The sequence below is a fragment of the Schistocerca cancellata genome, chromosome 7 (assembly GCF_023864275.1).
Source record: "Schistocerca cancellata isolate TAMUIC-IGC-003103 chromosome 7, iqSchCanc2.1, whole genome shotgun sequence".
Lineage (NCBI taxonomy): Eukaryota > Metazoa > Arthropoda > Insecta > Orthoptera > Acrididae > Schistocerca > Schistocerca cancellata.
This window is the reverse complement of record NC_064632.1, coordinates 562,810,747-562,828,353: the sequence shown is the minus strand read 5'-3', so window position 1 is coordinate 562,828,353 and position 17,607 is coordinate 562,810,747. Positions and strand designations below refer to the sequence as shown.

General features: G+C 41.5%; 1 protein-coding gene across 1 annotated transcript in view; it reads right to left on the bottom strand.

The window, feature by feature from the left end:
• LOC126092153 (uncharacterized) overlaps positions 1 to 15,895 on the bottom strand; it is a 386,469-nt gene extending 370,574 nt beyond the window's left edge. Inside the window, exon 1 of the mRNA XM_049907623.1 lies at positions 14,897 to 15,895. Coding sequence (XP_049763580.1) covers positions 14,897 to 14,960 — 64 coding nt within the window. The 5' untranslated portion in view covers positions 14,961 to 15,895. The remainder of the gene's footprint in view (positions 1 to 14,896) is intronic.
• Positions 15,896 to 17,607: the final 1,712 nt, after the last annotated feature.

Sequence of the window (17,607 nt, the reverse complement as noted above, 5' to 3'; positions counted from 1 at the left end):
CATATTCCGCAAAAGATGGTGACGAACAGTAACGCGATAATTTAATGGTAAATTCCTTGATTTGTATGTGACACAGTACCAAATCGCGACAGACAGACTGTACCACTGGTGGTATTGCGGATATCAACACTTTCCTTGTTTTAATATAGCCAGTCAGAGTAGCTTATTATAAGCGTATGCATACAGAATGTTGTTAACTGCCTACATGCTCACCAGTAGACAACCAGCAGAAATATTGCTTAAATCTTTTGTATGTTATTCGTTAATTGAACACCACTTGGAAGCAATTACCACCGAGCGGTGGTACTCCTTCTCAGCACTCACCGCTACCAAGTCGCAACATAGTATTGCCTAAAACATCACAACCCAAGGGGCTCCCGTCCCAATGCTAGGAGAAATGACGAAGTCACAACACACACATTACCGTATTGGGTACTCGAATACATTGTGTGCAGTCCACTGTAACTTGGTGAAAGAAAATTGTCATCTGTCGTCAAGTTCTCACGCGCTTTAAGCGATGTCATTTACCGGTGGTTTCTAATGCAAATTTCCAAATAAGGTCTCTACCCCATAGTCTGAATGTTGCTGTGTATGTTTCAGGCACTCACTATTAGCACTGGCATATATATATATATATATATATATATATATATATATATATATATATATATATATCTGTTGGGACCCTGTAGCATCGACACTTAGAGTATTTATTTGACGTAAAGAATATATATATATATATATATATATATATATATATATATATATATATATAGTATTCATTTGATGTAAAGAATATATATATATATTCTTTACGTCAAATGAATACTCTAAGTGTAGATGCAACAGGCTCCCAACATATCCATTCGAAGTAAAGAAAACAGTATTAGGAAAGGTATTTTTTGCTTTTGCGACATATAAACTACACACTTCATAAGTTAGTAGAGATCTGTCGTAAGCGACAGTATTGTGTTTTAACCCCACCCACGAACTTTCCTATATCGGAAATCGTTAGGGAATTCAATGTTCCGATATCCACAGAATTAAGAGTGTGTAGAGAACACTAAATTTCAAGCATTAAGTCCCACCACGTACAACGCAATGGCCGACGTCCTTTACTTAACGAGCGACAGTAGCGACGTTCTCGTAGAGTTGTCAGAGCTAACAGACAAGCAACCACTGCTTTAAATAACCACTGAAATCAATGTGGGATGTATGACGAATGTATCCGTTAAAATAGTGCGGCGAAATATGGCGTTAATGGGTTACGGCAGCAGACGACTGACGCGTGTGCTATCGTATTCAGCAGGACATCGTCTGTAGCACGTCTTCTAGGCTCGAGATCATAGCGGTTGGACCCTAGAGGACTGGAAAACCGTAGCCTGGTGACATATGAGTCCTTATTTCGCTTGGTAAGAGCTGATGGCACAGTCCCCACGAAGCCATGAACCCATATGTTCAACAAGGCACTGTGCATACTGGTGTTGGCTTCATAAGGTGCAGGATGTTTTACGTGGAATGCGATAGGTCCTCTGGTCCAACTGAATTGATTAGTGACTGTAAATGGTTATTCTAAGTAACTTGGACACCATCTGCAGCCATTAATGGACGACATTGCACCTTGTTACTTGGCTGGAATTGTTCGTGACTGCGTTGAAGAAGATTCTGGACAGTTCGAATGATTTATTTCGCCGCCCAAACAGCCCGACATGAATCTCATCGAATATTTATGGCCGGCCGGTGTGGCCAAGCGGTTAAAGGCGCTTCAGTCTGGAACAGAGCAACCGCTACGGTCGCAGGTTCGAATCCTGCCTCGGGCATGGATATGTGTGATGTCCTTAGGTTAGTTAGGTTTAAGTAGTTCTAAGTTGTAGGGAACTGATGACCTCAGAAGTTAAGTCCCTTAGTGCTCAGAGCCATTTGAACCATTTGAATATTTATGGGACATAATCGAGATGTCAGTTCGTGCTGAAAATCCTGTACTCTCAACACTTTCGCAATTACGGACGGCTATGGAGACAGCATAGCTCAACATTTCTGCAGAGGACTTCCAACGACTTTCCTTGCCACGTCGAGTTGCTGAACTACGTTTGGAAAAAGGAGATCCGACACGGTTTTAGGAGTTATGCCCCGACTCTTGTCACCTCAGTGTAAATAGTAATTATAACCCTACAACCACCACTGTTAGTTTCCTCGTCGTATTTTACTGGATGCTGTACCATCCCTGCTACGAGTTGAGAAAGTTTTATGGCTTAAAAGTAGGATAAATAGTTTTTTCGATGCCACTAAAGATATAGACTGGAATGGGTTAAGCACGAAATTCAGCCAATAATTTTTGATATTTCTCAAGCTCAGTATTACACTGCTGGCCACCGTAAATGCAACACCAAGAAAGACAAGAGGTGGCACAAGTAAATTTATTTTGTAGGTAACATGTTGACCAAGTATCAAATGATTACGTTTACACTCGTCTGTGACATGTGGTTCCTGCCAGAATCAGTAGCCAGAGTAGCCGCCATTGTTGGAGATCACCGCTGCCACACGTCTCGGCATTGAGTCAAAGAGACGTTGGATGTGTTCCTGGGGTACAGCAGCCCAAGCAGCTTCCACACGTTGCCAAAGATCATCTGGTGTGGCAGCTGGGGATGTAATCTGGGTCACCCGTTGAGCAACCACGGACCACATGTTTTCTATCGGCGAACGATCCGGGAGCGAGCCGGCCAGGGAAGCAATTCAATCTGGTTATTGACGAAGAACCTTTGGACAATGCGTGCCACGTGTGGTAGCGCATTATCCTGTTGAAATATGGCTGTGGCCGAGCCCTGAAGGTAAGGAAGGACAACTGGCTCCAGCACCTCGGATATGTAGCGCCGACTATTTAAAGTACCGGCAATGCGTACTAGAGGCGTGCGAGAGTAATATCCAATACCGCCCCATACCATAATACCCGGTGCAAGACCAGTGTGGCGGTGCATAATGCAGCTGTCCAGCATCCTCTCTCCACGGTGTCTCCACACTCAAATCCGACCATCGTGGTGCTGCAGACAGAAGCGTGCCTCGTCAGTAAAGACAACGTCATTCCATTCTGCCGTCCACATCCATTGGCGACGGAGACGTCCGTGGTTCTGCGTCAATGGTAGACGAAACAATGGACGTCTTGCGGACAGACCACTCTGCTGTAAACGGCGTCGAATGGTACGCGCAGACACTGGATGATGCGTTACAGACGCAATGTGCTGTGCTGTGGTTCGGGATGTCACTGAGCGATCCGTCACTGTCATGCGCACAATTTGCCTATCAGCACGTGCAGTGGTGCACCGAGGTGAATGCGATCGACCACGTCGGTCCGTCGTACCCTCCTGCATCCAACGGTCACTTATCCGCATTACAGTTGTTTGGTTTCGTCCAACACGACTAGTGATTTCTCTGTATGATAATCCACAATCTCGGTAAGCCACTATCCTTCCTCGGTCGAACTCGGATACTTGATCAAAAGATGTTCGCTGTTGTCTACGAGGCATAACTGATCGTCTTGTGAAACAACCACAAGGTAAACACACGTGCCGAACGTACACTCGTCGAAATCGCCAAGCCTTAAATGGCGCTATGAGGTGGCGCCACAGGCGCGCGTGATGTGCGTCTGCGCTGAAATTCTAATCAGTTGCATATCTCATCGCTGCAAACTCATGGTGTAAATTTCACTTGATTCGGATGCTTCCTTCAGGGTGTTGCATTTACGGTGGCCAGCAGTGTAAATAATGGATGCCTGGAAATTTTCGTGCCCTTTATGTTACATGCAAACACTGGAGTAATGAATCTACTACAACAGTTTCCTATAAAATAAAAAATTAAGAAATATCAGAATAAGAAATAAAAATATAAACGGAATAAAAAATTATGAAAATATTGTGTGACCCATGAACGACAGGTAGTGTTATTCTCCAGTTTAGTCGTATTAATCATATAAGTTTTGTAAAATACAGGCCAAGACATATGGAATACGTTATTTCTAACTGCGAAAATTTGCGAGCATTCACACACGTCAGAAAGACACCGAATCACATAAAAAGGAATTTATATTTTGATCCTCGCAATGTAGCTGTCGCAGTTCACGACTGCAGACACGCAGTGAGCAGTTTAGTGATAATAGGCTATCAGTGTTTGTTACGAGATTCAGTGTAGCAATAAACATCACAATATTTTCCTGAGGGCGGAAGAAATCAGACCGAAGCGGTAACATCCATAACATCCGTAAAGGTACATTCAACATTACATCTGTCTTGTCAAGAAGTGACTGTTGTGTTCGAAGTCACTCGCACAACGAACGAAACCGGCAGATGATGAGACCATTGCATCGTGTCGTTTTGAGGGAACTCGGGGCGAGTGTAATTCGGTTATTCAGCGCGAAAGGAACACTAATAACCCGTGTATTCCTTTCGTGAAGAACAGACAGAAATATCTGAAGAATAAAGATATGGCCAAACACTGAATCGATAATTTGAAGAAGAACAATTATGTTTGCGCTAAAGATGCAAACTTCTGGCCTTGGCCCATAGATGGGATTGACGTCAACCAGACGGAAGCGCCTTACATTCGACTCGAACGCTTGTTGGTTTTTACATTAAAAATAGTTTGTCTCCTCTCGAAAAGGAGTGGCTCAGAGCAAGTACATTCATTTCGTACTGTTATCCATGCTCTTTCGTTTGCTTCACGTCGAATGCATTTCGCAACTCCAGACACATGTTTGGAATGGCAATGGAACGTTCTGTAGTTGAAAACTAGTTTGCACAGGAAAAAATTTCTTCTACGAAACTATTCTGCATTGACGAAAAGTATAAGTGCGTGCAGTGATGAGTATAAATCGGACCGGAATAATTTTGTGGAATGCAGGACAATAATTTCAATTGGCATGATCTGTCGAAGGAATTCTATACCAAAGCGCACCTATCAGGATGCAGGTCTAACTATGATTAACTTAGTTTTAGTAGCGAACTGTGATATTTTGTTGTAGATGAATCGGAACATAATAAAACACATTAAAGAGAAAGTTACAGAAGAAACTGTTAAACTAACATTTTTTTTCAAATATTTATAAAGTAGTTCTGTGAAATTGACTCGCCCTTAATTTAAAAAAAAAAAAAACACATGATTTAGTCTTTCACAGCGAATAGTAATACCAACAACTGATGTAGCACATAGACAGGAGTCGACGTAATACTGCGAACATTTGTGTGTACATATTGATGAAAACTTGAACTGGAAATATCTTGTTCCTCAGCTGTTCAAGTAATTAAGTTCAGCTGCAGTTGTTCTTCATGTGATTGCCACTTTCCTTTCCTGAGCTTCAGTCCCGAGTGACGCAGGGCGGCCGTGTTATTACTGATGTGGCAATGCTGGTGGCAAAGGGTGGCTGGTTGCCCTTCCTGCCGCCTTCCCGAACCCCCAGGACGGACGAAGTGTATACCACAGCTGTCTGCGTCAAGTGTAAGTCATGAAATAGTGAGAACGTTTTCAAATGTGTGAGAGCCGTGTAACTGAGGCGGAACAGGGTGACCATCCCGGTATTCACCTAGCGGGATGTGGAAAACCGCCTAAAAACCACATCCATTATGGCCAGAAGACGGCCCTCGTCGTGAATCCGCTGGGTGGATTCGATCCGGAGCCGGTGCTCCTACTTGAGTCCAGGAAGCAGCGCATTAGCGCTTTCGGCTACCATGGTGGATCCTTCGAGTGACTGCCACTATTGGGAACAAATGATTAAACCTCCTAGTATATTTTGCTTATTTCCAATTAATAACGTATAAAGGAGTACTTTTGTGTGGTAATATGTCACTTAGAAAGTATTGATTGCATAAAAGCTAGCAATAAGAATAATACGGGGTCTGGCAGGCACTTTTAAAAAGAGTTAGGCATTTAATGCGTGTGAAATTTAGAAAGAACTTTCCACCATGACACTGCTCACCATCCTACTTGGAGGTACGCACTGAGTCGGTCTGGAAAGGTGTCATTAAAGCCACTTCATCCTCTCCAGAGAGCAGTTGTCATACAGCCATAACAGTTTGACGTGCTGGGTACTAGCACTAGGACGGAAATTACATCCGTGATAGTCCCACACATTTTCTACAGTGAAGAGATCTGGCTGTTCTGATGGCCACTGTTGTACTTCAGCATTACGCAGACAGTTCACATATACGCGAGCCGTCTATTTTCGAGCATTGTCGTATTGAAAAATGGCATCACGATATCGTCGTGTGAGATTTACATCTACCTCTTCGTGGATACTATCCAAGTCACATTTATGTGCCTGTCAGAGGGTTCATTGAACCACCTTCTCGGTGAGTCTCTATTATTGCAATCTCGAACAGAACGAGGAAAAAAAACGAACACTTATACCTTTCTGTGCGAGCTCTAATTTCCCTTATTTTATAACGATGTTCGTTTCTCCCTATGTAGTTCGGCGTGCGTCAACAAAATATTTTCCCATTCGGAGGAGAATGTAGTTGATTGAAATTTCGTGATAAGATTCCACCGCAACGAGAAACGTCTTTCCTTAATGATGTCCACCCCAAATCGTGTATCATGCCAGTGACAGCATCTCCCCTATTTCGCGATAATACAAAACGTGCTCCCTTTCTATGAACTTTATCGATGTACTCTGTTGATCATATCTGGTAAGAATCTCACACCGTGCAGCAGTACTCCAAAAGAGGACGGACAAGCATATTGTAGGCAGTAGCTTTAGTAGATCTGTCACGTTTGCTGTGTGTATTGCAATAAAACGCGATCTTTGGTTTGCCTTCCCAACAACATTTTATATATGTTCTTTCCCATTTAAATTGTTCGTAATTGTAATTCCTAGGTATTTAGTTGAGTTTACCGCCTTTATATTTGACTGATTTATCGTGTTACCGAAATTTAATGGATTCCTTTCAGCAGTCACGTGGATGATCTCACACGTTTCGTTCCTTAGGATCATTTGCCAATGTTCGCACCATGCAGATATCTTTTCTAAATCGTTTTGCAATTTGCTTTGGTCTGATGGCTTTGCTAGTCGATAAATGACAGCGTCTTCTGAAAACAACCTAAGACAGCTGCTCAGATCGTCTCCTAAATCGTTTATATAGATAAGAAGCAGCAGAGCGCCTGTAAGTCTACCTTGGAGGACGCCCGAAATTACTTACATTTTACTCGGTGACTTTCCGTCAATTACTACGAACTGTGACCTCTCTGACAGGAAATTATGAATCCAGTCGTATAACTGAGACGATATTCCATAAGCATGCAATTTCGCTTGTGTGGTACAGGGTCAAAAGCCTTACGTAATCCGTTATACATCCCTTGCGAATAGCGCTCAACACTACATGCGAATGAAGAGCCACTTGCGTTTCAGAAGAAAGTTTTTTTCTAAATCCTTCTTGACTGTGTGTCAATAGGCCGTTCTCTTCGAGTTAATTCGTAATGTTCGAACACATATGTTCCAAAATGCTCCTGCACATCGATGGTAATGATATAGGCATGTAATTTAGTGGGCAATTCCTACTACCGTTCTTTAATGTTGGTGTGAGCTGTGCAACTATCCAGTCTTTAAATATGGATCTTTCGTCGAGCGAGTGGTTGGATACGACTGTTAAGTGTGGAGCCATTGAGTCAGCATACTCTCTTAAAGGAACCTAGTTGGCAGACAGTCTGGACCGGAAGACTTGCTTTTGTTAAGTGATTTAAGATGCTTCACTACACCGAGGATATCTACTCCTACGTTACTCGTGTTGGCAGATGTAACACTTGTGGACGCCGGATGTCCGTGACGTACGTTATGTAGTCAGAGTTCTCGGTATCACCTGAAGTCATACGAGATGTGTCCACACCTCGTGGCACCGGGAGTAACACAGATGTGCCTCTAGAAAACATGAGAAGTTTGCCATCTTACTCCCACCACAATGGCCATCCCAGGATGTGCAGCAAAGCAGTTCATCTCAGAACTCAATGCGGCGTTATGCATCGCTATTCCATGCTTCCTGCTAAAGGCACCAGTGTTGTGGTGCTAACGTCAGCCTGTGCATGGGACGATAATTGCCTAGTCCAGCTCATGCTTTATTTAAGGCGTTATTGTTTATATGTGCAGGTTCAATAATTCATAATTTAAAGGATTCTCAGGATATTCGTTTTATGGGTTCAATTGTTAATTTTATACTTTTAACTTCAGTTTGTTTTAATGTTTCTGGTTTGTCTTTGTGTGGTATACCTTTTTTAGCAGGGTTTTATTCAAAGGATTTAATTCTTGAAATAGTTTGTTTAAGATGAATTAATTGTTCAATTTTTTTCTTTATTTCTTTTCTACTGGTTTAACTGCTTCTTATTCTTTTCGTCTTTTCTATTATTCAATATCTGGTGATAATAATTTTTATTCTAGATTTTCTTTTGATGATAGGGGTTATTATATTTCGTTTGGTATAATTGGTTTATTATTTGTTGCTGTTTTTGATGGTAGCCTTTTGTCTTGATTAATTTTTCCTGTTCCTTATGTGATTTCTTTGCCTTATTATCTAAAGTTTTTAACTATTACTGTAGTTGTTTTAGGTGCTTATTTAGGTTATCTTATTTCTAATTTTGATTTTTCTCAAAATATATTTTCTATAAGTATGCTTTCTTTTGTCAGATTTGCTGGTTCTATATGGTTTATACCTTTTCTTTCAACTAAATTTATTAGATATATTCCTTTAAAATTGGGTTATTATTCATCTAAATCATTTGATTATGGTTGAGGTGAATTATTTGGTGGTCAAGGCTTATATAGACTATTTATTTATTTAATTGGTTATATACAGGGTTGATATGATTCTAATTTTAAGATTTATCTTTTAACTTTTATTTTTTGAATATTTATATTGGTGATATTATTTTTCGCTTACTTAAATAGCTTATAATTAGAGTGTGACACTGAAGATGTTAAGGAAGTATTTTTACTTTTAGGTATTTATAAATATAGATATATTATTTTTACAGTGAAAATGTAATGTTTTATTTAAACTATATAAATTTTAGAAATGTTAACGGAGTTTAACCGCTAATATAAAAAGTTAGCAGCTTTCATATTGGCTTTACATTTCCTTAATTGGAACTTTATAGTTCAATTATATTATTAAGAGTAATACGCCTCTTTTTGGCTTCAATTAATAAGAATAAGGGTATTTTATTTACCAATCTTACAGGTCGAAACTGACTGCAATATTTCGCTTCTTATTCTATTTAAGGTTGATTGATTATATCAATACTTTTTGAATGCAACCCAAATGTTATGGTTAACTACAACCCTTTATTCTGCTCATTGTAATGCTCCTTGATTTCATTCATGGTATAATCCAACTAATAATACTAGGATAAAAAATATTGTTGATACTGTTCAGATTATAATGTCTGAGGTTTTGAAAATGATTGCAATTGGAAGGATTAGTGCAATTTCTACGTCGAAAATTAAGAAAATTACTGCGATTAAGAAAAATCGTAATGAGAATGGTATTTGTGCTGATCTTTTTGGGTCAAATCCACACTCAAATGGTGATCTTTTTTCTCAGTCATTAATTAATTTTTTTGATAATGTTGTTGCAAGGGTTATAACAATTATTGGGATAATAAATCTAATAAAAATTCTTGTAGATATAATTAGGATTGTTTTTCTTGATTTATATCAAGCTTTTTCATTGTAAGTCAAATGTACTATTTATACTAGAAAAACATTTATCTACCTCATCAATAAATAGAGATGTATAGGAATAACCATACCACGTCTACAAAGTGGTCTTGCCTGCGTCTCCGACCATTGGTGTGCGATCAGATTGATCTGCTTGATACTGGAACTGAGACGACATCCGAGATGGTGCAAGAATATTTTCTACAGGGAGCAGATCTGAGGATTTTGCTGGCCACGGCAGTACGTCAGCATCACGCAGACAGTTCACAGGGACACATGCCATCTGTGGACGAGCATTGCCTTGTTGAAAAATGGCATCACGATACTGCCGTTGCAGCTCTAATCATTTCCATACGCGCCGACGTCGTATCGATATCGTGTACAAAGTTACACCGACATCCGACCGTGTCTTCTTGGTGTTTCAGAGGTAGTGTACGTGAATGCTAATTAAATTCGTCACAACACAATTTGAGAACAGGTGTTCAAATCTATAGTTAGGCGATAAGGAGAGAAAAATAACGGAGGGTGCACCATTCCGAATCTTGTAGGCGATCAACATGTAACAGTCCACAGAATCTTATCAAGTATACATAACACGTAAGCGGACTCGTTCTGCATCTATTCAGTGAAACAGCCAAGGCAAGGGTCTGTGGGTCATACAAGTAAGTAACTAACTAGGAGGAAGAGTGTCTTGCCTGTGTCGTCAGCTGGATTACAAACGTACTGACGGTAAAACTTCATGTATTTAAACTGATACAGGTAAAGCTATGGGAAAATAGAAAGAAAACAGGAGACGGTATAAGCCGATAAATCTAAATACTAAGAATCTAGGCTATCTAACGCCCGTAAAACACTGACCACAATAATGTTCAGACGAATAGAAAGTGAAGTTCAGTTTTGTCTGTTAAAAGTGAAACATAAAGAACGAAAGGTTCGCGTTCGAAAGGTAGGCTTTGAGCGTACTCCTGCTGCTACTTAATTAACACTTTCAATAAATAATGTATAGGGTACATCGAAACCAACGACTTACAGAAAAAAAATAGAGAACAGAAGAGTAGTAATATGCTTAAATGGTTACGTTTTCATAGACATCACCTCTCTAATGGAATGAAGGCAATTTTAATTTGTGGTGGACCGGAAATCGAACCCGGGTTGTTGGCTTACCGCGAGCAGGCGCCTCACAATTAGGCTACCCGACGAAGCTTCAAGACCGGTCCAAAACTTCCATATATCGTCAGTCACGTATCTACAACCTGCACTCGTCATCCATTATGTATATTCCCGTGCAGACGAGGCTTTTAGTTGAAAGTCGCGTGCACAGTGTCTACAGATGAATCCGATACTGCACTGCTTGTGTTGTTATAAAACTGCATTGCATTGTTCGTTCGGACACGCTTACACTCACGCACGTATGTACGAAGGCACACTACATCATACTTCTAAATAATACAGCTACTACAATATCGATTCTTCTTTTGTCTGGGAAGCAGGATTACACAGAACAGTTGGGGAATGGGGGGAAATGGTGAAGCGAAAGTAAACTTTCTTATCAAAACAGTTCAGCTGCTGTCTCTTACCATATTGTGAAAATTTGCGCATTTGTGGTGAGTTTCTATGGGACCAAATAGCAGAAGTCATCAGTCCCTAGGCTAACACACTACTTAATCTAACTTAAACTAATGTACGCCAAGGTCAACACACACACACACCCATATTATATTGGGATTGTGGAAGGATTTACTGATAGTGTGCATCTCGACAAAATGTTGTGTAAAAACTAAGGTCAGCTGTGGGAATACCACAGAATGTAGTAACTAGATGATCCGTGACGCAACAATAGACATTGAAGACTGAATGAAAAGTGTGTATTTAAGAGGCACTGCAAAGAACAGACCTATCATAAGTATAATAGAACCCTCACCAGTGAAAGCGAAGCTTCAACAATCATCAGCCATTGGACCGAGTAAGAATTAAAAGTAACGGCTCAATAAGTGATAAAATTCGTAGGGGCAAGGAAAGCACACATATGTACAGAAGGTTATGTAGGATGTAAGGTAGAGAGAAGAAACATTAGTGTTTAACGACATCGGGGTGATTAGAGACGGAGTAAGAACTCGGACTGTGTCAAGGATGGGGAAGGAAATCGACTGTGCCCTTTCAAAGGAACTATCTCGGAATATACCCCGAGCTATTCAGGGAAATAACGGACAACCTAAATCTGGATGCCCTGACGTGGATTTGAACCGTCGTCCTCCCGAATGAGAGTCCATTGTGCCAGTCACTGCGCTATCTCGCTCGGTAATAGGCAGATGTTTGGATGTAACAATAGACAAGATGCAAGATGAGCTGGACGACAGCAACAAGGCTGTCGGAAGCGTCAGAGGGGAAAACTGTAATAGTGCAAAGGTAAGATAACGAACAAGGGTGCAAATGTCATTTTCCAGGTCCGCTAAATTTCTCATGTTTGCTAACGTTATCAGCCTGGTTATGTTTGGCAAGGTGTGAACTCATCTCCAGTTCGTTAATACTGGTAGTTGAAAGGTGGCCGCCTCAACATAAGGCCATCTTATCTCCGAAGAAAAGGGCAACTCCGGAAAACTATTGAAATAATCGTGTGAGACGTACGCTTATCACTCAAAGGTCGCCAGTCCATCAAAGCTCAATCCAGTCATCACATTTTGCTACTTAATGTTCCTAAAAACCGTCCAGTGTAGGAAATAATGGTTTACGAATCTACGTTTGCTGACTGCGAATTTCATCTTACAAACGTATGGAAATTCAAAGATTGCGTGATGCAGTTTCAAATGTCATCGAGATATTTATACGTAAATAGATATTTCATTAACCTCTTCTCATGTTAGGCACTGTCTAAATGACGTTGTTCAGGTATTTATAATAATCTCCCGATGTGCCTTGTTTAAGTAAGGTGGTAAGTACCACCTGTAAATGGAAAGTTCTTGATATGGGTGCTCATAGATTCCCATAAGATTTTTGTGAATTCAGTTCTTGTTACGAATGACTCTAAACTTACTGTCGCTTAAAAATAGCACTTTGTGACCTACTGTGGTGGTGAAAGGTTTTGTAAGTGTCCTGTAAGAACAGAAGGTCCCGAGTTCGAGTCTCGGTCCAGCACACAGTTTTAATCTGCCAGGAAGTTTCAACAGATATCATATGTCAGAAACAATGGAAGGTGACAACACACATCTTTGGCGAACGTTTCGAACAGTATGATATCAGTCTATCCAGTGGTCGTTTACAGTCATTTCCACACAAATAAAAGCAACAGTAACTGTTTCAAAGTTCGTATAATTACCTATAGTGAAATTGTACATAACAATACGGAAATGGGCCTTTACTGTGTGAATTAAATTAAATGCCATGCGTTTGCTTCGCTCAACAACCGATGTAAAAACGTCGCCTTAAGGTTCAACAAAGGCATGAGGCCTGCATGTTCGTGAACGAGGATATGTGAAAAATGGCAAGAAAAAAACGATTTGATTGCAGCATTCAAAGAAACTGTCCTCAGATAATTGGTTAAAACGCATAATGATGCGGAAGCGACATTGTAAAAAAAATGGTTCAACTGGCTCTGAGCACAATGGGACTCAACTGCTGTGGTCATAAGTCCCCTAGAACTTAGAACAACTTAAACCCAACTAACCTAAGGACATCACGCACATCCATGCCCGAGGCAGGATTCGAACCTGCGACCGTAGCGGTCGTGCGGTTCCAGACTGTAGCGCCTTTAACCGCTCGGCCACTCCGGCCGGCAGCGACATTGTAGAGTAGCAGTAGTTTACTTAAGATACAGCGTATCTGATGGGAATATTGCACAACCAATAAGCTCTCACCATTCAGCGATGGTCCCTACATAGGGAAGTCAAATGTAGGTTTACAGTATACCAAAAAATAAATAATATGTCCGAAGACCATCGATGAATACATTTAACAGACAAATAAAAATGGAGAATAATTGAGACTACCAAATTTGAAATTCTACCAGAAATTAAATTTCCGTCTCCAACGAAATAAAACCACGAAATTGCTAGAACTTATTTCCTGCGACATTCCTCACTGAGGTCGGGGTGTGTGATTAGCGCATCGAAATAATGTATATCTGAATCACAAAGGTAATGCGACTGGGGTAGATCTATGTATAAATACTTCTCCCCTATGTTGATAATATATGTCTCCTATGTATCTGATACAGCGGGAGTAGAAAGTTTATTTTTTGTTTAGTTTTGGTTTTTACATCTCTACTTTTTTACTTGGCTGTGGCGATGATTAGTTGACGGACATTCCGATTTTGCCAGAAGATGCGTAATTGAACTGATTTCATTTAATGTGCGTTCACAATAAATGTTGCATGTCCTCTGACAGAGCACAGTATTCGTATTTTGTTTCCTCTAGATAGTACAAGTCATGTGTTTTGCCCTATTATGGAGACTTTATTTATGAAGCATATCTTGATTTTTTCGATGAACGGCTGACCGAGGTGTCTGCTTGTTCCTCTTTATATGGAGATGAATAGCAGCGCACAGGTTCGACAGGAATCACGAATACAATGTAAGTAGGCTGTTTATGTTTTCTTATTGGCAACGTTACGTAGCGCTCTGTATGAAACTCACTGGCTGTGCTGTGTGCAGTCTGTGGCTGGTTTGCATTGTTGCCTGCCATTGTAGTGTTGGTCAGCTGGATGTGAACAGCGCGTAGCGTTGCGCAGTTGGAGGTGAGCCGCCAGCAGTGGTGGATGTGGGGAGAGAAATGGCGGAGTTTTGAAATTTCTAAGACTGGATGTAATGAACTGCTATATATATTATGACTTTTGATGACTATTGAGGTAAATACACTGGTTGTTCTCTATTAAAATCTTTCATTTGCTAACTATGCCTATCAGTAGTTAGTGCCTTCCGTAGTTTGAATCTTTTATTTAGCTGACAGTAGTGGCGCTCGCTGCATTGCAGTAGTTCGAGTAACCAAGATTTTTGTGAGTTAAGCGATTTGTGAAACGCATAGGTTAATGTTAGTCAGGGCCATTCTTTTGTAGGGATTTCTGAAAGTCAGATTGCGTTGCGCTAAAAAAAAAATATTGTGTGTCAGTTTAAGCACAGCCTTGTATAAATTTTCTAAGGGGACGTTTCAACAATATTATTAGTAAATTGTGGTGCTTGCATTTCGGCAGACAATGTTGTCCGTTTCAAGACTCACCGTCTGTGGCGACCCCGATGACCGTGGCCCACAGCAGAAAACTCCAGGCTCGCCTCCCCTTCATTTCAACTGCTGCTTTAAGAAAGTCACTGGCGTTGCTCCACTGCACTGGTGAAGAACATCAAACGAAGACACTCGGGCAGGGCTTCGAGGTAACCAAGCGTTAGCACTAGGCTGGTATCAAGCGACAGTTCACAAGTCTTATTTCTGAGGTGCTGTGTAAGTTACTTATAAGCGACTAATTTACTATCGTAAAGGTGTATCAGCAGCTTTGCTGGAAACTCTAGACACATACTCTGTAAGTTATTACATTAAATTATCAAAATACTACAAGTTCCCTTTAGGGTAGTCTGCATCCCAATTTTCAAGTTATTTTTCATCTTTTTCTTGAGGTATCCTTGTATGTAACGGCAAGAAGGAGTAAATGACTGAAAAACATTCGGTAACTATCGCAGAAGGATTGTGCGAAGATGGAGTCACTTTGCCGATATTTGGGTATTGATGCTGAGACAGCACTCCTGTATGCAGAGCAACAAGTGTTTCTGAAGCCACGGAGGAATTGCAGAACCGGAGAAAAAGAATCACTATTGCCGGTATTGTGTCGGAGCCGCTCAGTCGTTTAGCATGAAAAGCGAGTCCGCAACCGACTAAAATAAGAAAAGACAGAACACACGTCAAGCTTCAGACATTGTGCCAAAATCGGACGTCGCTGCAGTGGCAGTCCCGAACACAAAGCAACAAGTGTTGCTGAAATAGAGAAAAAATTGCGGGAAATGCGACGGAAGGTTCGCGGCGGTCTGAGCCTCTACCTCGTGTCCTGTCGTCGTTCACTGTAGTAGCGGACGGCAAACTCGACTGCCCGTTTCCACTGACTGCCTTGCTCTACAAACGCGTTTGCACCTGCGCGGGGCTGTCACGGGAGCACAGCGACAGGGGCGTCCGTTATGGTGGTAGCACTGCGCACAGTGGCGGCTGCGGTCCCCTCGCGTGAGGCGCGGGCCGCAAGACTAGTGCCGCCTGTTCTGCATCCGACGCGCGTCGCGTCGCCTGCGGCCAGCTCCGCCGCTGGGATGGGGGAAGCGCGCCGCGCCGGGCCGTTCTGCGCACGCGCCGCCCGCCTGCCGCACGCGCCACGCGCTCCGGATGACGTAGCGTGCATGTCGCGTCAACCCGCCAGCGCGCGTGCTGTTGCGGCGGAAATTTCGCGTTTCCCGTTTGCGACTCCACCCTTTCTCTCTCTCTCTCTCTCTCTCTCTCTCTCTCCCTCTCTGTCTCTATCTCTCCCTCTGTCTCATTTTTCTCTCTTTTCACTGTGAAACCAGGTACACGGCCCGCGGCTGATGCACGAATGTAGCGAAAAAAAAAAAGAAGAGCCCTTAGTCTTTATTTTTATTAAAAAAAATACAGGAACACGCGCAGACCTGGTCTGGGAGAGAATCGTGCAGCGGTTGAAAAGGGTTTTGCGAAGAACACCGCGCCACTACCCGGAGCGCTCGTTTTAATTAAAAGCATAGCCGGTGTTCCTTTAGATTAGACCGCGTGAGTGCCGAGGGGCGCCACTGTCGCTTGCGTGCAAAAGCGTTCATCGGAACTATCGCACACAGCTCTCCAAGACGCGTGTCGAGTTGAAAGAAAGCTCTCTCGTCGATTTCTCCCTTCCTTGACCACTAATTAGAAGTGTGTTGCCTTCGTGTTGGGGCAAGGCTCTGGAAAAGCGCTCAGAGGGGTTTAACTAAGCGGATCGGCATTAAAATTGCATCCTCTGTAAAATTAAGTTTTTTGCCACTATAAAGGTACCGCGCAACATGTGTGCTTCTCACAAATTTTCATTTCCTTTTGTTTCTCTTTCGAAGCCGAAGAGGGATGTTAAACGGCAGCGCTCATTCAGAGAAGTATATTTAGATATTCGTTGTGAAGAAAATATGCATTTAAATTTATTTGGGGGATTTAAGGGGATTTACTGGCATTCGTCTGCGACAGAAAAGCCAAAGGTCAAATGCGTACAGAATGGCAAACCATCGAAAGAGCTCATGGGTGTACGTAATATTCGTGCTTTATCACAGTCTCAGGTGATTCTGAAATATATGAAATAAGTGTAGCCCTTTTTCCGCTTCTTTCTGAAATGTGACATAATCGAAACCCATACTGCTATGTTAGGGCAAGTGGTTTCTAACGTACTTGCCGAACATATTGAAAGTTATTGGCCTATTTACTTAAAATTTTTACACAATATTCTAATAAACAAATTGGACAGACATAGTGTACACTCGTATCTAACATACATGACACATAAATACACATCACAGGGGGAAACCGTCAGTAAAAATTTCCTAGAGATCTTGACCGACTTACATCAAATTTCACGCAGTGTTCTAATACACATTCAGATGCACACAGTCTGCATATTTTATTTTAACAAATAATGTACAGGTTGTGACGAGACACCAACTGCGAGAGAGCTAATGCTATATTCTGCGTGCTGTGCCACTGTGCGTTTTCATCTTCTTTCTCGCAGTCCATTTTACCTACGGCAGCACGGCGTTTAAACCATTACACAAGTTTTTTCTCCAAAATGTATTTCTTCTTGTTATATTTGTGTATTTATTCATTCATTTAGCCTGATGTTACATACAGTTTTAAACAAAAGTTGTATACACAATCATGTGTTGTTTTTTATTCTTCCTCGCTGTCGCTTTCGACAGAAAACAGGT